Consider the following 22,304-nt stretch of genomic DNA (forward strand, 5'->3'; position numbering starts at 1 on the left):
CATGTATGTATGTACAACTCAAGAGTTGAAGATGCTATCTGTATGGACCTGAGTTGACATCACTCCTCCCTGTGTCTACAGTAGACCGCTGTCTGTCTGCTTTTGTATTTCTCCCCGTCGCTCTTAAGAGACATCCTCCCTCTCTGGATTGCTTTCACCAATCCAGAGAGGGGGGAGAACTGGCCTTTTTAAGAGTCATTTGAGAAATAACATTTTCTCATGCCAGTTATTTTCTGTCCACTTGCCCCTGTCCGCTTGCTAAGAAGTTAAGACACAGACTCGCAGGAGAGAAGACTTTCTCATATTATCAGAAAGTCTTCTCTCCTATGAGTCTGTGTCTTAACTCCTTAGTTTAAGGTTATGATAACTGAGTGAGGAATGAACATGTACTGTGGTATTTAATCTTACTATTTGTTTGACTGTTGCCCATCCATATGATCCAATGTGTCTGAAGTCTACGGGTAGTGGAGACTTTGATGTCTCTGAAGCCTTAGGTGAACATAGATTTGTAGTCACAAACACATCTGGAATCAGGCTAGAAAATACTAGCAAAAAAACCAAACAAGTTTGTTTTTGTAAGGAGACCTCTGTGTCTGTCTTGATAGATTGCAAATGTGAATGAAGAACAATCAAGCCTATACAACAAAACCGGTTTGAGGGGTCTTTGGAAAATCTCTTTTAGTTTTCATTTTTAGGAACAGTCTTCTCTGTAGCTCTTGAGAAGATGGTTCAGTTTACTGTTTTGAGGATGGAGAGAGCAGGACTGATGATCAATTGCAGTGGATGATGTCCGCGAAGCCATCTGAACTGTCATTTTCTGTCAAAGTAACATGTTATTTCATGCGTCTTACATTTTACATCGTACACAATAGTTGTTTCGGTTTGCTGCTACTTATCTGTATCAAACACAGGACGACAGACCTTTTCTATTCCTAATGGTAAAGAAATTGTGTTATAGCGTCTTATAAATATAACACTTACTGACTTTCTGAGATCTGGAAGGATTACACATTCCTTAATTCACACTTATCCTCAATCTTTGCTCATGCATTTTCTCTCAAAGTAATAACACTTTTATAGTGTATAGCAGAGCCACAGATAGACACAGAGTTAGGGCTTGACTCAATCCTTATCACTGAAGTTCAGCGCTGTAGCGCGGTTGAAATGTGAAGGTTATTTGCGATTTGAGCCGACATATGCAGTGTTTACCGTGAATGCGTTCTCCGCAAGCGCAGGAACATTACTTGGACGTTTCTATCGGGCTGTAACGCAGGTCTCCAGCGCTACGGATTGAGTCGATCCATTACTCAATCTCTGTTTGAAACGTCGAATCATAATTAGGTTCCATAACATAGATGGAGCCAACATGAATGCCAGTTTCATGAACTGATGGTTTGATATCTGTGGTGTATAGGAGCTCTTCCATGGTGACAGAATTATTCATGTCTGATCCAAGCCGTAAATGAGCTTCTCACTGTTAGTGTGGTGCAGGTTCCACCACATCAGTCCACAAACAACCACACGGCACAAGCAAGCATGATAAGCAGGTCTTAAGTTCAGGACTATTGTACAAAGCATCCAAAGTGTAGTTAAATATAATATGTACATACAGTGTCTATTTTAGTATTGTTGACTAACTGACCCTCCCCCCAGAAAGACCTGAAGCAAGGACTCTAGGAATGATCTCGTCATAGAATACTGCAGTTACTGTCTATAATAGTACCTCTCTATTGAAGGGACAACGGCTGGTGTAGGCGGGCTGCTTTTCCATGATCATTCTGAACAAGTATCTATTCCATGTTCACTGTATGCTGTGTGTCACCCAACCTAAGGTGGTGGAAGTTCCTCTGCCTCTTTTTGCCAGGGTTCTAGGATGAGACTAGACGTGTTCCAGTTTTCATTATTGTACCCTAGGTGGTTCTTGCTAAGAAGGTGTCTGAATATAAGGGGGGATAATTAATACTGTGGTTCATTGAGACTTGAGACTGAATAGAGAATAGTCTCTCTTGACCTTTATGATAATGAAAGTGAGGTAGCGATACCTTGACGACTGTATGCATGTCTATTATTTGTGTTTTGCTGGGCAAATGTTTGGGTGGGGAATATAACTTTGTGTGTGTGATGCCAGAGGACAAAGTAGAACTCAAGGCATTGCACGATATATAGTGCTTTTTAAACTGGGGTATTGATTGTTTTTTATTACTGCAACTAAAGTATTGATTTGAGTTTTGTGCTAGAGTTTGGTTAGGGAAAATGCTGGGTGGGGTTAGAACATGTGGGAGTGGTTTATATATGGATATTGTACTTACCTATTCTATGTTTGTTATGATTTGTAATTTTCTTTTCTTTTTTTGAAATTAAAAATATGTAATGACATTAATTAATGGGACTGAACCTTGACCTTTTTATTGACAATGGGGGGAAAAAAACAATAAAGAACAATTATGTACAAAAATATGAACCTGCGTTGATCATTTGTTGACTCTAGGTTGTAAAAACAAATCACATCATTTGTGAATGAATGTAGTAATTACAGTGCATTGTTCATTAACAAGTAATAATAGACTGTTCTCTCTGCTAAGTGTGGAACCAACAGGACCCTGAACAGATTCTACCCCCAAGCCATACGTCTGCTAAATAGTTAGTGCGTGTAGCTGTTTGGGTAAACTCTATCTCCATTGACCCTTTTTACACCAACTTTTTTTGACTCCTCACATACGCTGCTGCTACTGTTTATCCTGTTGCCTTGTCACTTTATTCCTAGTTATATGTACAGTTGAAGTCAGAGGGTTGCATACACCTTAGCCAAACACATTTAAACCCAGTTTTTCACAATTCCTGACATTTAATCCTAGTAAAAATTCCCTGTCTTAGGTCAGGATCACCACTTTATTGTAAATCTTGATGGGAAAAACTCCCAACAATTTTTTTTAGATGCATGCCATCAAAGCTATAACACTAAACAATACATAATTGCACTATAACGGTGACACTATAACTGAAACAGTTCATTAAGACTAATTTACTGCCCTTTTAAAAAACATAGCTGATATGGCTGACTTGCTTAAACAAATGTGGTTTCTAATGGTGATTGAGATGTACAAACTATGGCATAAGGGAACGGCGAGAGGCAATCCATAATTTCGATTAAGACAATGAGCGAGCTGGGATGGACATAGTTAATATAACTATTTGTTCAGCGCTTTTGAAATCTACAGCGACAGAATTCAGAACATGGGCTGTTCTTACAGTATTCTCCCAGTACACCAAGTCTTAACCGTAAGATAAATAAAGAGGGCATATAAGCAGACAATGAAAGCTCTCAATATTCAATGATTGCATTTCTCTAAAACTAAAAAATAAAAAATAGGCTGAGTTATGAGTGGGAAAAATACCAAATTATTTAGGGTGAGGCACATGGGCCACATGTGGCCTTACTACACAACATACAGCTTACTACACAACAGCTTACTACACAACATACACTTAGTGTTACTTTCTTAGCTACAGTATACAGTACATATCTCCCTGGCATATGAAATAATTTATGCAGCAGCATACAATACATTTTTGGACTCACCTTGTTGTGCTGTGCTCACTTGAACAGGAAGGTGGCACGGTGGTCCTTCTTGTGGTAAAATATTCTCTGGCATTCTCTGGATTTAAGGTGCTTTCAAGACAACTGGGAACTCTGAAAAAAACAAGGTCAAATCATCACGTCAGTGATCTTCAGATCGGAGCTCTAGAAAGAGGCCTGAGTTCCCGACTTGGAATTCTGAGTTGGATGACTGTTCAAAACATATTTTCCAAGTCTGAGCTATTTTTTTATTGCTTTGCAACTCTTGCAGTTAGCCACTAATTCCTTCCAAACACTGAGCCAATCACGACGCAACTAGAGAAGATTACCAACCCCAATGCTCTGTATTTTCCGCTGGCTGCCCCACCACCACAGAAAACATTGAGCTACGCTGAAACACCTGCATTACTCAAGAAAACAAAAACTAGACCATGTTTGTATGCAGATTTTTTAACTCAATGCTTCTTTTTTTTTTTTTTACATTGTTTGCAAACTGATTTTGTGATACGTATTAATGCCAAAATAATATGCAAAACAGGCAACAACAGGAACAACAATTATATCTATATAGATAGTCAAGAGTTTGGACACACTCATTCAAGGGTTTTTCTTTATTTTTACTATTTTCTACATTGTAGAATATTAGTGAAGACATCAAAACTATGAAATAAGTAGTAACCAAGAAAGTGTTAAACAATATATTTTATATTTTATATTCTTCAAAGTAGCCACCCTTTGCCTTGATGACAGCTTTGCACACTCTTGGCATTCTCTCAACCAGCTCCATCAGGTAGTCATCTGGAATGCATTTCAATTAACAGGTGTGCCTTCTTAAAAGTTAATTTTTCCTTCTTAATGCATTTGAGCCAATCAGTTGTGTTGTGACAAGGTAGGGGTGTATACAGAAGATAGCCTTTTTTGGTAAAAGACCAAATCCATATTATGGCAAGAACAGCTCAAATAAGCTAAGAGAAATGACATTCCATCATTACTTTAAGACATAAAGGTCACTCAATACGGAACATTTCAAGAACTTTGAAAGTTTTTTCAAGTGCAGTCGCAAAAACCATCAAGCGCTATGATGAAACTGGCTCTCATGAGGACCGCCACATGAAAGGAAGACCCAGAGTTACCTCTGATGCAGAGGATAGGTTCATTTGAGTTATCAGCATCAAATTGCAGCCCCCCCCAAAAAAAATGTTGAAGGGTTTGCGCCAGACATAGCGTTTTCCTTGATGGACAAAAAGCTCAATTTTAGACTCATCTGACCAGAGTACCTTCTTCCATATGTTTCGGGCGTCTCCCACATGCCTTTTGGTGAACACCAAACGTTGTTTGCTTATTTTTTTATTTAAGCAATGGCTTTTTTTCTGGCCACTCTCCCGTAAAGCCCAGCTCTGTGGAGTGTACGGCTTAAAGTGGTCCTCCAATCTCCGCTTTGCAGCTCCTTCAGGGTTATCTTTGGCCTCTATGTTGTATCTCTGATTAATTCCCTCCTTGCCTGGTCTGTGAGTTTTGGTGGGTGGCCCTCTCTTGGCAGGTTTGTTGTGGTGCCGTAGTCTTTCCATTTTTTAATAATGGATTTAATGGTGCTTCGTGGGATGTTCAAACTTTCTGATATTTTTTTATAACCCATCCCTGATCTGTACTTCTCCACAACTCTGTCCCTGACCTGTCTGGAGAGCTCCTTGGTCTTCATGGTGCCGCTTGCTTGGTGGTGCTACTTGCTTAGTAGTGTTGCAGACTGTGGGGCCTTTCAGAACAGGTGCATATGTACTGACAGATCATGTCACACTTAGATTGCACACAGGTGGACTTTATTTAACTAATTATGAAGGTGATTGTTTTCACCAGATCTTATTTAGGGGCTTCATAGCAAAGGGGGTGAATACATATGCACGCACCACTTTTCCTTTTGAAATGTTGTAGACATTTTTTAAACAAGTCATTTTTTTCATTTCACGTCACCAATTTGGACTGTTCTGTGTATGTCCATTACATGAAATCCATATAACAGTCTATTTAAATTCCAGGTTGTAATGCAACAAAATAGGAAAAACACCAAGGGGGATGAATACTTTTGTCAGGTACTGTAGGCTACTGCTAAGGATATAGTAGGCTACATTGCGTAATGAAACAATCCCCAGTAAACTAGCGATTTGAAGGTGGACTGTCTGTATTGGTTGGCATTAACCACTACATGGGTGTCCTTATACTGGGACGGTTGAGCTAATGTGATTAGCATGACAGTTGTAAGTAACAGCAAACTTTCCAGGACATAGACATGTCGTATATATGGGCAGAAAGCTTAAATTCTAGTTAATCTAACTGCACTGTCCAATTTACAGTAGCTATTATAGTGAAAAAATACCATGCTATTGTTTGAGAATGCACAAGAACAAAACACTTTTAGCACAGCAACTGGTTTGACACATTCACCTCTAAAGGTAAATAATGTACTTAGATTCATTCATCTTACTCTGATTTGTCATTCTGAGGGTCCCAAAGATAAAATGTAGTATAGTTTTGTTGGACAAAATACATTTTTATATTCAAATGTAGGAACTGGGTTCTACAGTTTGAATGCCTGCTGTCTCTGGCTCCACACCCGGCCATCTAGATGTGTGAAAGTTACTTTATAAGCTAATGATCCGTCATGTATGACATTCCTGGGAGTGTGTAAACTTACATTTTGTATTACCATATGATTTTTGTAAGTTCCCTACAGTTATGTACTTGAAATCAATTGACCAATTCGGCACATTTTGGTAGACTTGACACAAAATATTGTCCAGTCTTGCCATGCTTCACTGGATCAATCTGAAACTTTGCACACACACTGCTGCCATCTAGTGACCAAAATCAAAATTGTGCCTAAACTACAATAATACGTTATGGACTTTCTCTTGCATTTCAAAGATGATGTTTTTGTTTGTATTATCTTTTACCAGATCTAATGTGTTATATTCTCCTATATTAATTTCACATTTCCACAAACTTCAAATTGTTCCCTTTCAAGTGGTATCAAGAATGTGCATGTCTTTGCTTCAGGTCCTGAGCTACAGGCAGTTAGATTTGGGTACTGTATGGCATTTTAGGCATTTTTTGCACAACTCTCTATCCGAGCCAGGAGAGAGCGCAAGGACATCTCATGTCATGCACGTTCAGTTAGGCCATACAGGACAGTTGTATATTTAAAAAATACATTGGTAACTGATTCGTATGCTGTTGCATCGGAAATCAATTTTACAATCTGCAATGTTTGAATTTCCAACTTTAATTATAGAATAAGTCAATACATTATAGCCGCCAACAGACACATTGTTGCCTCCAGACAACAGACACCATGTAGGAGGCTATAGCTTCATGAAATGTTTAGGCTTAGTATGAGAGAATGACGACCAAATAGGACTAACAATAATAATTTATCCATTATCCAAAGCAAAGCTCTAGGCAACATGCCCTGGCACCTCAGAAAGCCTAGAATCGATTCAATAGACAGCCGCATAGACATGTTGAAATTTCAGCACCATGGACAGCAATCAGTAGTCTATACTTTGTGAGTGGCTGTCTGGCTGACACATTCTATTTTATTTTAGGAAGGGGAGGTGCGGAACTCTGACCTTGCAGGGGTCCAGAGAAACTGCTTTATGCCAGTGATCAATCCATTTGAGTTAATAGGGTGACATTCAAGAACGGTATTAAGAAGAAAACATATATTTTGAATGTTTAGAAGTAGCCTTTTTTCAAATACATGATTTTATAGATTGGAAGTATACTTCACTAATAATTGTGTACAGTAGGTTTAATTTGGTTTTGAGGAGAATGTGCCCCCTGCTGGCCTGTATGTGACACTGACAGTTAGACAAGTTCTCTAAAATGAATTTGCAAGGAAATTTGAGATTAAAGTAATTGCTGACTTTAATTACTTTAAAAAATAACACAATTTACAGCAAGACAATAAAACAGGCATAACCAGTTGAGCTGAGACAAACAAATAGAGCAGGAAGACAATTTATTTTAGGAGTGGACTGCGACGGCCTGAAATCAAATTCTACTAAATATAGGCTACCAAGAAAAAGATAAAAAGGTATGTTGCTTTGTATGAAGTCAACATTTTCCACATGTCTGAGAAACACCACTACGGGGCGCTAGAGTCGTAGATTCTAAGTGATCTGTCTCCTCAACAGATCGGGAGGATCCACAAATAAATACTGAATATTTTAACAATGGTCCATCGCACGAGTCACAAGACGACGTGAAATTGAGACCCTTTATACAGTAAGTGGATCTGCGTAGTTTGTTGTCCTGTGGCTTTGGACAAACAGTCTTGCTCTTTATTCTTCCTGCTTGTGTGTCTCTGCAGACTACGTTTCCTTGTACCTGTATCTGTGAATGAGGAAGGAGCAGTGAGAGGACACATATTAGTAAAGTGAAGATTCAAATTCCCACAAGGGGTGTTCCTGTAGTTAGGTTTATGGATAATAATAGTGGAGTGACTTCTGGAAAAACAAGTGACATTCCTCAGGGGCCGTTTATCTTCTAACCTCCTGCGATTGCTGCTGCTGATGTACTGTAGCTGCTGATGTCTGAGAACACTCTGTCTACACAACCGGTTTGAGCTAGCTTGCCTCATCCTCATGCCTGCATGCTTCACCATAAATAGTTTAATGGTTTTTCATTTGAGAAGTGATTTCCTTTTTTCATGTAGAAGTTTGGAGTTCTTTTAAGGTGCTTGATAGTATCACAACGGGGAACAGTAATCTGTGGAAAACTACCCCGCGGTGCGTGCGTGTTTGCTCACTCTCTGTGGTGTATGGAGAACTCAGGCAGGGCCCCTAGGGAACTCAGCTGCTCCTCCAGTGCTAAGATCCGCAGGCCGATGTACCCTGATGACAGCAGTAGAAGCACCACCCTACACACACACACACACACACACACACACACACACACACACACACACACACACACACACACACACACACACACACACACACACACACACACACACACACACACACACACACAAAATAACAAGCTTATGTATTGTACACATACGGCAAAATAACTAAGGAAGTGTTCCCTCCCTAATCTTTATTGTTTATACTGTTGAATACTGTTTTATCGCACATGAAAGGTAATCTCTCTACAGTGATATGTGTGACACAAAATCTAACACAGTCTATATAAATCTATCATCATTAGGTGTAATTCAATATGAATATGTAATTCATCCCCTGAGGGGCAAATAGAAAGTATTGTCAGAGCACAAACACGCAATTACATGTATCCTCCACAGTTCACAGGCAACTAATGAAAGAGAAACCAAAGGAGACAGTTGCAAGGAAAACCTATCTACTATAAGGACTTGGAGGTTGGATAAAATAAAAAGAAGAAGACATCGTGAGAGGAACCAGATTCTAAAGGGAGAGCCCATTATTTTGTTCACAGTACATACAGTATGAAAGAAGTTCACAGTACATACAGTATGAAATAAGTTCACAGTACATGCCGTATGAAAGAAGTTCACAGTTTATATTGTATGAATGAAGTTCACAGTACATGCAGTATGAAAGAAGTTCACAGTACATGCAGTATGAAAGAAGTTCACAGTACATGCAGTATGAAAGAAGTTCACAGTACATACAGTATGAAATAAGTTCACAGTACATGCCGTATGAAAGAAGTTCACAGTTTATATTGTATGAATGAAGTTCACAGTACATGCAGTATGAAAGAAGTTCACAGTACATGCAGTATGAAAGAAGTTCACAGTACATGCAGTATGAAAGAAGTTCACAGTACATGCAGTATGAATGAAGTTCACAGTACATGCAGTATGAAAGAAGTTCATAGTACATGCAGTATGAAAGAAGTTCACAGTGCAGTACATGCAATGAAAGAAGTTCACAGTACATGCAGTATGAAAGAAGTTCAGTATGAAAGAAACAGTTTATATTGTATGAATGAAGTTCACAGTACATGCAGTATGAAATAAGTTCACAGTACATGCAGTATGAAAGAAGTTCACAGTACATACAGTATGAAAGAAGTTCACAGTTTATATTGTATGAAAGAAGTTCACAGTACATGCAGTATGAAAGAAGTTCACAGTACATGCAGTATGAAAGAAGTTCATAGTACATGCAGTATGAAAGAAGTTCACAGTACATGCAGTATGAAAGAAGTTCACAGTTTATATTGTATGAATGAAGTTCACAGTACATGCAGTATGAAAGAAGTTCACAGTACATGCAGTATGAAAGAAGTTCACAGTACATACAGTATGAAAGAAGTTCACAGTTTATATTGTATGAAAGAGTTCACAGTACATGCAGTATGAAAGAAGTTCACAGTACATGCAGTATGAAAGAAACTCACAGTACATGCAGTATGAAAGAAACTCACAGTACATGCAGTATGAAAGAAGTTCACAGTACATGCAGTATGAAAGAAACTCACAGTACATGCAGTATGAAAGAAGCTCACAGTACATGCAGTATGAAAGAAGTTCACAGTACATGCAGTATGAAAGAAGTTCACAGTACATGCAGTATGAAAGAAGTTCACAGTTTATATTGTATGAAAGAAGTTCACAGTACATGCAGTATGAAAGAAGTTCACAGTACATGCAGTATGAAAAAGAAACTCACAGTACATGCAGTATGAAAGAAACTCAGTACATGCAGTATGATTCACAGTACATATGAAAGAAGTTCACAGTACATGCAGTATGAAAGAAGTTCACAGTACATGCAGTATGAAAGAAGCTCACAGTACATGCAGTATGACCATCTGGAGTACATATTGTGCTTCAAAAACAAGATCCATCTACAATGCCTTCCTATTCATACCTCTTGACTTATTCCACATTTGGTTGTTTCAGCCTGAATTCAAAATTGATTAAATATCTGTTTTTCTCACCCATCTACACACAATACCCCATAATGACAAAGTGAAAACATGTTTTTAGAAATGTTAGCAAATTTATTGAAAATATAATACAGAAATATCTAATTTACATAAGTATTCACACCCTTGAGTCAATATTTTGTAGAAGCACATTTGGCAGCAATTACAGCTGAGAGTCTTTCTGGGTAAGTCTCTAAGAGCTTTCCACACCTGGATTGTGCAACATTTGCCCAGTATTCTTTTAAGCTCTGTCAAATTGGTTGTTGATCATTGCTAGACAACCATTTTCAGGCCTTGCCATAGATTTTCAGGTAGATTTAATTCAAAACAGTAACTCAGCCACTCAGGAACATTCACTCTCTTCTTGGTAAGCAACTCCAGTTTAGATTTGTCCTTGTCTTTTACATTTTTTATTTAATCTATATTTAATTGAGCAAGTTAGTTAAGAACAAATTCTTATTTACAATGAAGGCTTACCCTAACCCAGATGACGCTGGGCCAATTGTGCGCCACCCTATGGGATTCCCGATCATGATCGGTTGTGATACAGCCCAGGATCAAACCAGGGTCTGTAGTGACGCCTCTAGAACTGAGATGCAGTGCCTTAGACCGCTGCGCCACTCGGGAGCTCAAAGAGGAATTCATCTCCCAGTGTCTGTTGGAAAGCAGTCTGAACCAGGTTTTCCTTTAGGATTTTGCCTTAGCTCCATTCTGTTTCTGAAAATATGGAGAGTGGTACTCAAGTAATGTGTTGTATTGGATTTGCCCCAAACATAACACTTTGTATTCAGGACTAAAAGTTCATTGCTTTGCCACATTTTTTGCAGTGTTACTTTAGTTCCTTGTTGCAAACAGGATGCACGTTTTGTAATATTTTTTACACTCAGTTTTCCATTTAGGTTAGTATTGTGGAGTAACTACAATGTTGTTGATCATCCTCATTTTTCTCCTATCACAGCCATTAAACTCTGTAACTGTTTCAAAGTTACCATTGGCCTCCTGGTGAAATTCCTGAATGGTTTCCTTCCTCTTCGGGCAAGTTAGGAAGGCATAAGCTACAGACAACGAACACAATTGCATTTTATCGATAGCAATTTGAATGCGCAAAAACACTGTGACCAAATCCTGAGGCCCATTGTGAGGTGCATGTTTTTTTAAGGTGTCTGTGACCAACAGATGCATATCTATATTCCCACTCACGTGGAATCCATAGATTAGGGGACACCTGTATCTTTGACTGGGTTTATTGATACACCATCCAAAGTGTAATTAAACTGAACAAAAATATAAATGTAACATGCAACAATTTTATTAATTTGACTGAGTTACAGTTCATGTGAGGAAATCAGTCAATTGAAATAAATGCATTAGGCACCACACCATAACCCCACCGCCACCATGGGGCACTCGGTTGACAACCGCTCGCCACATGACGCCATATACGTGCTCTGCAGTTGTGAGGCTGGTTGGACGTACTGCCAAATTCTCTAAAACGACATTGGAGGCGGCTTATGGTAGAGAAATTGACATTAAATTCTCTGGAAACAGCTCTGGTGGACATTCCTGCAGTCAGCATGCCAATTGCATGCTCCCTCAACTTGAGACATCGGTGGCGTTGTGTTGTGTGACAAAAATGCACATTTTAGAGTGGCCTTTTATTGTCCCCAGCACAAGGTGCACCTGTGTAATGATCATGCTGTTTAAATCAGCTTCTTGATATGCCACACTTGTCAGTTGGATGGATTATCTTCGTGAAGGAGAAATGCTCACTAACATCGATGTAAATTAAATTGTGCACAACATTTTAGAGAAATAAGCTTTTTGTGCATATGGAAAATGTATTTCAGCTCATGAAACATGGGACCAACACTTTACATGTTGTGTTTATATTTTTGTTCAGTGTAATAACTTCACCATGCTCAAAGGGATATTCAATGTCTGCTTTTTTTTACCCACTTACCAATAGGTGCCCTTATTTGCGTTGCATTGGAAAAGCTCCCTGGTCTTTGTGGTTGAATCTGTGTTTGAAATTCACTGCTCGACCTAAGGAACCTTACAGATAATTGTATGTGTGGGGTACAGAGATGAGGTAAATCATGTTATTGCACACAGTGAGTCCATGCAACATATTATGTGACTTGGTGAGCACATTTTTACTCCTGAACTTATTTAGGCTTGTCATAACAAAGGTCGTTGAATACTTATTGACTCAAGACATTTCAGCTTACATTTTTTTATTAATTAGTAAAAAATGTGACAAACATAATTCCACTTTGACATTATGGGGTATTGCAATTTAATCCATTGTAAATTCAGGCTGAAACACAACAAAATGTGGAAAGAGTCAAGGGGTGTGAATACATTCTGAAGGTCCTGTATCTAACCATCTCTCCAGGAATTAACCTCATATAAACATCAGATGGCTCCAAACCAAACCAGAAAGACAACATACCTAAGCAGACAGACACCTGCATTTCCTTGAAAAGGTGATTATATAGCCAAAGGGACCAGGAAATCTGGTCACAATGTGTACACGATGGATAGATAAGAGACATTTGAAAGTCATGTGTAGACGCACGTCTGAAAATGGACAAGATCAGAACAAAGCACTCATGAGAGCGCTAGATAAATTTCATAAAATAAAACTGTATTTGTCACGTGCCGAATATAACACCTTAACGTGAAAAGCTTACTTACAAGCCCTTAGCCAACAATGCAGTTTTAAGAAAATTAAGAACTAACAAAATATTTACTAATTAAACTAAAGTAAAACAAAAGAATGACACAATAACAATAACGAGGCTATACAGTGCATTCGGAAAGTATTCAGACCCCTTCCCTTTTTCCACATTTTGTTGTTACAGCCTTATTCTAAAATTGATTAAATTAAACCATTTCTTCTCAATCGACACACAATACCCCATAATGACAAAGCAAAAACAGGTTTTTAGAAAGTTTTGCAAATTTGAAAAAAACAAAACAGAAACACCTTATTTACATAAGTATTCAGACCCTTTGCTATGAAACTCGAAATTGAGCTGAGGTGCATCCTGCTTCCATTGATTATCCTTGAGATGTTTCTACAACTTGATTGGAGTCCACCTGAGGTTCATTCAATTGATTGGACACGATTTTGAAAGGCACACTCCTGTCTATACAAGGTCCCACAGTTGACAATGCATGTCAGAGCAAAAACCATGAGGTCGAAGAAATTGTCCGTAGAGCTCAGAGACAGGATTGTGTCATTGCACAAATCTGGGAAAGGGCACCAAAACATTTCTGTAGAATTGAAAGTCCCCAAAAATACGTTGGCCTCCATTATTCTTCAACAGAAGAAGTTTAGAACCACCAAGACTCTTCCTAGAGCTGGCCACCCATCAGCCCTGGTGGCAGTGTGTGGATAAGATAAGAGGTGAGGGAAGGGCTTCAGCATCTAGGTCTAGACATTGAGAGGCTAGAGAGGCTAGAGAGGTAGAGGCGGCGGAGAGAAAGACAGAGAGGTAGATGGTACTCACAGAAACAGATAGATGGAGAGGAGGACGTTGAGGTTGCTCATCTCTCTGATGAGGAGGAGAGATTTAATCCTTTCAGTGACTCTCCAAAAACACGAGTTAGCTGATCCAGAGAAGAGAAAATGGATTCAATGGATTTCTTGCTGTTTGGGGTTTTTCAGCTGGGTTTCTGTACAGCACTTTGTGACACTTTTGTGACATTGCCTGATGTAAGAAGGGCTTTATAAACACATTTGATTGATTTGACTGATTATTCAAACAACATTTAAGTGTGTGTGTGTGTGTGGTATATGTGCACGTGTGTGTGGTTGTGGTTGTCAGTGTGTCTGCGTGTGCTTCAGTGTGTGTTTAAACTACCTGAGTCTTCCTCCTCTGTGAATGTGAACTGATCGTCCTGGTCTTTGCTGATGCTGCTTCTAGGAGTGGAGCTGTCCCTCCCTGAGGAAGGTGAACATGCGTTTATTAATCATTGTACTATTACAGCATAACATAATATTCTCTTTTATGTCCTCTGTTAATCCAATTTTCCCTCCTTTCTTTCTCCTGTCTCTTGCGGAAACATCCTAATTACAGTCTTTCTAACCTCTGCTGGGCAGGTCAGAGTAGACAGTCTCTTTAGGAAGGCTCTGCTCCATACTGTCCTCCAGGCTAGAGTGGCTGGATATCTGTGGGCAGGGAAGGGTTCCAATGAAAAGGAAAGTATGCTTGTGTGTCTGATCATGACAAGCCCATGATTTATCTTAGTGGTGTCTTAATTCATTCCACACAAAATCATATTGAAAGTGAGTTCTGGAAAGTGAAAGTGGATTCTTTGACATCACTAAGTGCACAGCGCAGATCAACCATGAGGAACCAGAGGTAGGTGTGTCAACAAAGGACAGACATTTGTCATCACCAGTCAAAGTAGAAATGGGCAGTACATGGTGGGACATGATGGGGTCTTACCGTGTCTATGTCCTGATTCACGTCGTCAACACCGTTCTCTCCTGGCGAGACGTGGGAACTGCTGCTACCATTCTCCCCCTGCTCCCCCTGCTGCTGTGTGAACACAGTCTGACACACAATGCAGTGTGTTAAAGAGTATTCATCTTTGGTGAAAACAGAGAACAAAGAAAGGAGAGGATAATTGCAGATTATAGATAAGGAGATAGAATTGGGGTAAATAAGACAGGAGAGAGAAAGACGGGAGATAGTTATATAGCATTAGGAAGAGAGAGAGAGAGAGGTCAGAGATCATGTGGGTATACCTGTGCTTGTGTACACACAGTCTGCAGGATTTTGTAACACACTTGCCGGTTCCGCAAAGACACCAACAAATACTGAAAACATAGACAAAACAGAATAAGGGACTACACAACAGCCCACATGCAAAGACGCATGCACTCAAACAAAGACTGTCAGGGCCACTGTGGGTTTGTTTCCGACCTTGTCTCCATCCGTAGTGTGGATGGAGAGCATAGACAAGGCTGAGTTCTGCTTTTTCACTTCCTTAATGCTGGACACGTGAACCACCACCTACAACAAGAAACAGGTACAACATCAACGTCACACATAACACAGAAAGAAACAGGTACCACAACAACTTCACCCATAACACAGAAAGAAACAGGTACAACATCAACTTCACACAACACAGAAAGAAACAGGTACAACATCAACTTCACAGGTACAACATCAACTTCACACATAACACAGAAAGAAACAGGTCAAACATCAACTTCACACATAACACAGAAAGAAACAGGTCAACTTCACACAACACAGAAAGAAACAGGTACCACAACAACTTCACCCATAACACAGAAAGAAACAGGTACAACATCAACTTCACACAACACAGAAAGAAACAGGTACAACATCAACTACACCCATAACACAGAAAGAAACAGGTACAACATCAACGTCACACACAACACAGAAAGAAACAGGTACAACATCAACGTCACACATAACACAGAAAGAAACAGGTACAACATCAACTTCACACAACACAGAAAGAAACAGGTACAACATCAACTTCACACAGAAAGAAACAGGTACAACATCAACACAGAAAGAAACAGGTACAACATCAACGAAAGAAACAGGTCAACATCAACTAACACAGAAAGAAACAGGTACAACATCAACGTCACACACAACACAGAAAGAAACAGGTACAACATCAACGTCACACATAACACAGAAAGAAACAGGTACAACATCAACTTCACACATAACACAGACCACAACTGTACATCTACTTCTACTTACAGTGCCCTCCTAATTATTGGAACAGTGATGCATTTTCTCTTCTGTTGGCTCTATATTCCAAAAGTCTGGATTTGAAATCAAACAATGACTATGACGGTAAAGTGCAGACTGTCACTTTTCATTTGAGGGTTCGAAGCATTTGCTCTTTGTTTTAGTTGTGTTTCAGATCATTCTGTGCCCAATAGAAATTAATGGTAAATAATGTATTGTGTCATTTTGGAGTCACTTTTATTGTAAATAAGAATATCATGTTTCTAAACACTTCAAAATAACTGCATTGATTACCAATAATCCTGAATTAAATTGTGAAAAAAAGTTACAGATGCCAAAATAACATTACCCCTAACATACATCTAACCTCTCACCATTAAAATAAGGGAAGTTAGCATTTTTTTGGAAGGGGGTATGATATTTGTGGGTCTGTAACTTTCTCATTCATCAAGAAATTTGTAGAGTCAAAAGCTTGATGCTGTCAATGCGTACTATGCATTACGGGACCAAATACTTCACGTTTTACGACTTTAAAACACATATAAGTCAATTTGTCCTGATACTGTTGTTCCCTTAAAATGGAGGGACTATGTATGTACCAAAATTGCTGTAATTTCTAAATGGTTAACCCGATATGGATGAAAATTCCCTCTAATTAAAGCTGAAAGTCTGCACTTTAACCTCATAGTCATTGTTTGGAGTATAGAATATAGAGTATAGAGTATAGAGTATAGAGTATAGAGTATAGAGTATATAGAGCCAAAAGAAGAAAAATGATTCACTGTCCCAATAATTATGGAGGGCACTGTATGTTGGCGAACATGCCGTTATCCACTCTACTCTACTATATTTGAGCATCTTACCTTGGTGTCTTTGAGGAGTACGGAGGAGTAGAAACACACATAGTTGACAGACACAAATAGTTTCCCATGATACAACACTTCCTTCTGCAGGGCACAGGTGAACGCTGAAAACACAAGCAGAGAACAGTGCCAAATGAGAGAGACAACAGAGAGTTTCTGAATGAAACGTCCCTTTTCCCAGAATACAGTGTGATGTTCTGTATGCCGTCCTAAGCAGCTGAGGGCACATGTTAAAATATTGTGAAAAGTGAGTGAATAAGTATTTTAATGTAATTAGTTGTTAGCAAGGAGCACAATGCACAGGTTGTGGAATGAATTATATTGAATGTCCCAATGCATTCATTATTATGTCGACTCCATAAGCAAACATGCAAGCCATGAATCCACACGCAGCCCAGACAAACACTCAATGGACAACGACAAAATCATAAATAAGTTACACACTCCCCATGTACTTATATCAACTCACCATGAGTTAGTTTCTCCTCGGCAGGAATGTCTTTGAAGAGTTTGTGAAAGGCTTTGTTGTATTTCACAAAGCTCTACAAGAGAGAGAGGAAATTATGGAATGAATCAATCAACCAATTCATGAATGTATCAATCATTCAATCAGGACATATTTCTGAGCCAGATCCAAGAACCCAAACATGTAGTGGAGAAGGTGCAATAGTATGTGCAGGGTGTTGTGCTCTACATTTAAATGTGCTTACATTTTTGGTGACAATGACGCCATCAGGCCGATGGAAGCTCTCCTCCTCTATGGTCTGTGACCTGTGGATAGGGAGATCACAATTACACACGCACATATGGACTTTGAGGGTTTCGCTTCCCCCAGTCCACGTCCTGTTCTAGTCATTGTACTTGCTTTCATAAGTAACCTCTGACCTGAGTGAGTTGCTCCGGTTCATGCTGCATCCCAGCCCCTGTGTTTCTAGCTGTGCCTCCTCTAGACTGTGCCTTTTCCTCCTCTCTCCACTCTTCTTAGGCCTACTGCGGCTGCCTCTCCTCTGGTCCAGCAGATTACCTCCATCACCATCCTTCAGGGACCTGGAGGAACAGGACACTAAACGGTCATAGAGTGTCGCCACCTGGGTCTGTAAACACTTTCTGTTTAGAGGTCATGCTTAGCTATTTGCATATTTACCTTCAGTATAGGTCTTACTTTGTAATTAACATAAAGTTGTGGTTTGAATTTAAATTCACCTACCCATGGGCATAGTTTTGTCTTCTGGTGAAAGCTGCTCTAACAATGAATTAATACAGAAGCAATTAGGGTTAAGTGCCTTGCTCAAGGGCACATTGACAGATTGTTCACCTAGTTGACTCGGGCATTCGGGGGGGGGGGCTCACAGGGAGTATGGCTACGGCAGGTAGGAGACCTGCGCAAACTCCCTGTGCTTACCGGGGGGCTGGAGAGACCGGGCAGGCACCGTGTTATGCTGTGAAGCGCACAGTGTCCCCAGTGCGGGTGCGCGTATCGGCCGGGCTAGAGTGGGCATCGAGCCAAGTGCCATGAAGCCGGCTCTACGCATCTGGTCTCCAGTGCGTCTCCTTGGGCCGGTTTACATGGCACCAGCCTTGCGCACGGTGTCCCGGTTCGCCTGCATAGCCCAGTGCGGGCTATTCCACCTCGCCGCACTGGCAGGGTGACCGGGACCATTCAACCTGGTAAGGTTGGGCAGGCTCGGTGCTCAAGAGCTCCAGTGCGCCTGCACGGTCCGGTCTATCCAGTACCACCTCCACACCCCAGCCCTCCGGTAGCAGCTCCCCGCACCAGGCTTCCTGTGCGTGTCCTCGGCCCAGTACCACCAGTGCCAGCACCACGCATCAGGCCTACAGTGCGCCTCGCCTGTTCAGCGCTGCCGGAGTCTCCCTCTTCAGCGCTGCCGGAGTCTCCTGCCTCTCCAGCGCTGCCTGAGCCTTCCTCCTCTCCAGCGCAGCCGGAGTCTCCCGCCTGTTCGGCACTACCAGAGCTCCCGCCCCTCATTCCAGAGGCGCCAGAGCTACTCAGTCCAGCGCTGCCAGAGCCTTCCTCTCCAGCGCCGCCTGAGCCACCCGTCTGCCCAGCGCCGCCTGAGCCACCCGTCTGCCCAGCGCCGCCTGAGCCACCCGACTGTCACACCCTGACCATAGTTTGCTTTGTTTGTTTCTATGTTTTGGTTGGTCAGGGTGTGAGCTGAGTGGGCATTGTTTGTTACATGTCTAGTTTGTCTAGTTCTATGTTTGGCCTGATATGGTTCTCAATCAGAGGCAGGTGTTCGTCATTGTCTCTGATTGGGAACCATATTTAGGTAGCCTGTTTGGTGTTGGGTTTTGTGGGTGATTGTCCTTGTTCCTGTCTCTGTTACTTTGCACCAGTATTTGGCTGTTTCGGTTTTCGTGTTACGCTTATTGTTTTTGATTCGTGTTTACTTTGTTTGATTAAACATGGATCACAATAGCCACGCCGCATTTTGGTCTGACTCTTTCACAAAGAAAACCGTTACATATACGATGTTTAAGTTCCCCCACCTGAGGCTGGGAGGAAGAAAACAATGGAAATTGAATATACATGTATGTTTGTTAATCCTGTTACATCACTTAATTAATTATTGTGGCACTCCTTACAGACAATTTAGGCCTAATAGCAACAAAAGCTACTACATTTACAGCTCAAAGTCAAACTTCAATGTGAATGTGCAAATAAAATGCACTAAATCATCACAGAAACAATCTTTATGAAAAAAAGCCTTGAGTATATACATATCCACTACAGAAAGAATTTGATTAAATATTGATTGAGAATATATGCTTATGCTATATATACAAAATAAAGATTATATTAAAACTACAACAAAGCAATCAGATATAATGCAAAACAACCTGTTTGTATCATTAATGACAAAAGAAATAGAAAGTTTATTTTCACCTAATCTTATAAAATTATAAATAAAGACAAGGGCCCTGAAGGGTATGGCTGCTAGCATTTTGGTGGAATGTAAACAAAACAGCCCGGTCTCATAGAAGAGATGTAACATAGTAAACAAAAATCCAGGACATTGAAATTGGTATGATATGTTACTATATTTATATTTTACTGCATTGGGCTAAATCAGGGTCACACAGAGTGTTTCTTGGTAGTCTTAAACAAATCTACTTTGAAACAAAAGTACACATCTCACACACATGGTTATGGACTTTAAAAAAATAAGTCACCTGTACCATGTCAGTTATAGATTTTAAAGGTATTATATGAGTTTGCATCCCAATATTACACTTTATATACATCACAGAAAACCGTTTGATATAAAAACTTCAGATTTTCAGCAGGTTTTTGAAATAATATTTATTACAAATATTAATAACATTCCACCCAGGAGGGCACTAGGTCATTTGACTGCAAGGAAAGGGATTTAAGTCAAAAATGAAAGGAGGATGGTTGGTCGGAGTGGATGGGTTGGCATATAAGGCAAACGTCTAGCAACCCAAAGGTTGCTTGTTTGAATCTCATCACGAACAACTTGAGCATTTTAGCTAATAAGCAACTTTGCAACTACTTAGCATGTTAGCTAACCATTCCCCTAACCCTAACCCTTTAAGATAACACCTGACCCTAACCCTAGCCTTAACTCCTAGTCTAGCTAACATTAGCCACCTAGCTAACGTTAGTGTGAGCCACCTAGCTAATGTTAGCCACAACGAATTGGAATTCTTAACATATACATGTTGCAAATTCGTAACATATTAAACAAATTGAAAATCATAAACTTATCATACAATTTGTAATTTGTAACATATCATACAAAATGGATGATGGACATCCAAAAATGTATACATTACATACCAAAATTAAACATATCATACTAATTTGAGTGTCCTGGCTTTTAGTTTATTATTTATCCACCCCTGAGTCCAGATTATAGCAACAAACAAGTTCCCTTCCTTCCTTCCCTCTCTTCCTCTTTAACTTTCTTTTTCTCCACTCAGGTGAATCCTCCATTCAGACTAACCCACTTGTGAAACAGCTATAAATACAAGCGGAATGGCCCAAACCCCATATGGGTGTGTTCTAGTCTGTGGTATGTACTACTTGTATGTTTGAGGACTGTACAGTATTCCATACTGTAATATCCTATTAGAAAATCCAATAAGATTATGTTAAGGTACATTCCAACTTCCTAATGTAAATATAAACATTGGAAACGGTCTCTACAGCTGGAATTTAACTGAGCCTGTCAATAACTGTACAGAAACAATGCATAATAATAAATCACTTATTTAAAAAAGTTTGATTGGTTGATACTCACACTGAGCTGTCAAGGGAGAACCTCCGGTGCTTCATGTTCATGGTCTGAAGTGGTTAAATGTCTCTCACACTCCTCCACGCACACTCACACTCCCACTGAGCTCCTCTCCGCTCCACCCTTCTGTACTTCACTGACTGTGTCGGTGTAAACCGACTCTCTCACACACACTTAGCCACCAATGTGCTGCAGTATACGCCCAGCCTGTCTCTCTAGTTTCCTACCTGACTTTAGCCCACAGAGAGCAGCAGCTGATAGATGGCTAGAGGCAGAGACAGCCTTCTCCTGTTACCAGCCTATCCTCTTCAAGCTTATTGTTGGCTTCATCTATCAATTTCTGGGGGCGGGAATACCATTCAAGTTTAACCAATCAACTTTGGAGGCCCGAGCATGCTGCCGTTGCCACTTGCACACACCTCTGCTGCTTGTGGAAACTGCTGCTACAGGTGTTGTAACAATCCTACTCCCACCCACAGGTTAGTGCTGGGGAAATCATACACATAATGCATGAATCAAAATGCAAACACATGTACACACATGTCACGTACACTACACACACTCTCACACACTCTGACACACAGCTGTTTGACCCAGTGGATGTGTAAACTTGGTTTGAGCTTTTTCTAGTTGTCCGTTTGAGTTTTACTCAGTTTGTTCAGAACCCAACTTTACAATGCAGAATCTTAAAAATTGGCTGGTGTAGTATAGCATTCTTGTTAGATGTTTGAAAGAGGTGGATACATGATTTTTCCTGAAAACCACTTTATTATCATGGCAAAGACATTTTTGAGGTTGAGGAAATTCAGCTAAATTTCTATATGTCTGGCCATGATAATAAATAATGCTCTATTGCAGTGGTTCTTAAACTTGTTCAGCCTGGGACACAAATGAGAAATTCTGTGTTTTCCTGGGA

The 22,304-nt window shown here is 40.0% G+C and overlaps 1 protein-coding gene across 3 annotated transcripts; it reads right to left on the reverse strand.

The window, feature by feature from the left end:
- Positions 1-7,575: 7,575 nt before the first annotated feature.
- LOC112226650 (GRAM domain-containing protein 2A-like) lies at positions 7,576-21,639 on the reverse strand. 3 transcript variants are annotated; one of them, XM_042308085.1, is made up of 13 exons: positions 21,395-21,638; positions 17,994-18,155; positions 17,819-17,879; positions 17,578-17,650; positions 17,109-17,212; positions 15,427-15,516; positions 15,249-15,320; positions 14,947-15,054; positions 14,585-14,666; positions 14,359-14,439; positions 14,005-14,104; positions 8,382-8,492; positions 7,576-7,966 (listed from the first exon to the last, which is right to left on the reverse strand). In XM_042308085.1, exons 1-13 carry the CDS (start codon positions 21,433-21,435, stop codon positions 7,945-7,947), a joined length of 1,107 nt encoding a protein of 368 aa, XP_042164019.1. In that variant the 5' UTR covers positions 21,436-21,638; the 3' UTR covers positions 7,576-7,944. The 3 variants fall into 3 exon arrangements, with proteins under 3 accessions (XP_042164019.1, XP_042164020.1, XP_024246874.1); XM_042308086.1 differs by having other exon boundaries at positions 8,356-8,492; XM_024391106.2 differs by lacking the exons at positions 7,576-7,966; positions 8,382-8,492 and adding an exon at positions 13,662-13,872 and having other exon boundaries at positions 21,395-21,639.
- Positions 21,640-22,304: the final 665 nt, after the last annotated feature.

The sequence above is a fragment of the Oncorhynchus tshawytscha genome, linkage group LG28 (genome assembly GCF_018296145.1).
Source record: "Oncorhynchus tshawytscha isolate Ot180627B linkage group LG28, Otsh_v2.0, whole genome shotgun sequence".
Taxonomy (NCBI): Eukaryota; Metazoa; Chordata; class Actinopteri; order Salmoniformes; family Salmonidae; genus Oncorhynchus; species Oncorhynchus tshawytscha.

What these genes read in the sequence shown, in the direction of transcription:
- LOC112226650 (XM_042308085.1), bottom strand. Translation starts at nt 21,435, where the DNA reads ATGAACATGAAGCACCGGAGGTTCTCCCTTGACAGCTCAGT. An exon ending in CGAGGAGAAACTAACTCATG is followed by an intron (nt 17,213 to 17,577) that starts GTGAGTTGATAT and finishes TTGTGTTTTCAG; the next exon opens with CGTTCACCTGTGCCCTGCAG. An exon ending in CACAGAGGAGGAAGACTCAG is followed by an intron (nt 14,105 to 14,358) that starts GTAGTTTAAACA and finishes TCTCTGGATCAG; the next exon opens with CTAACTCGTGTTTTTGGAGA.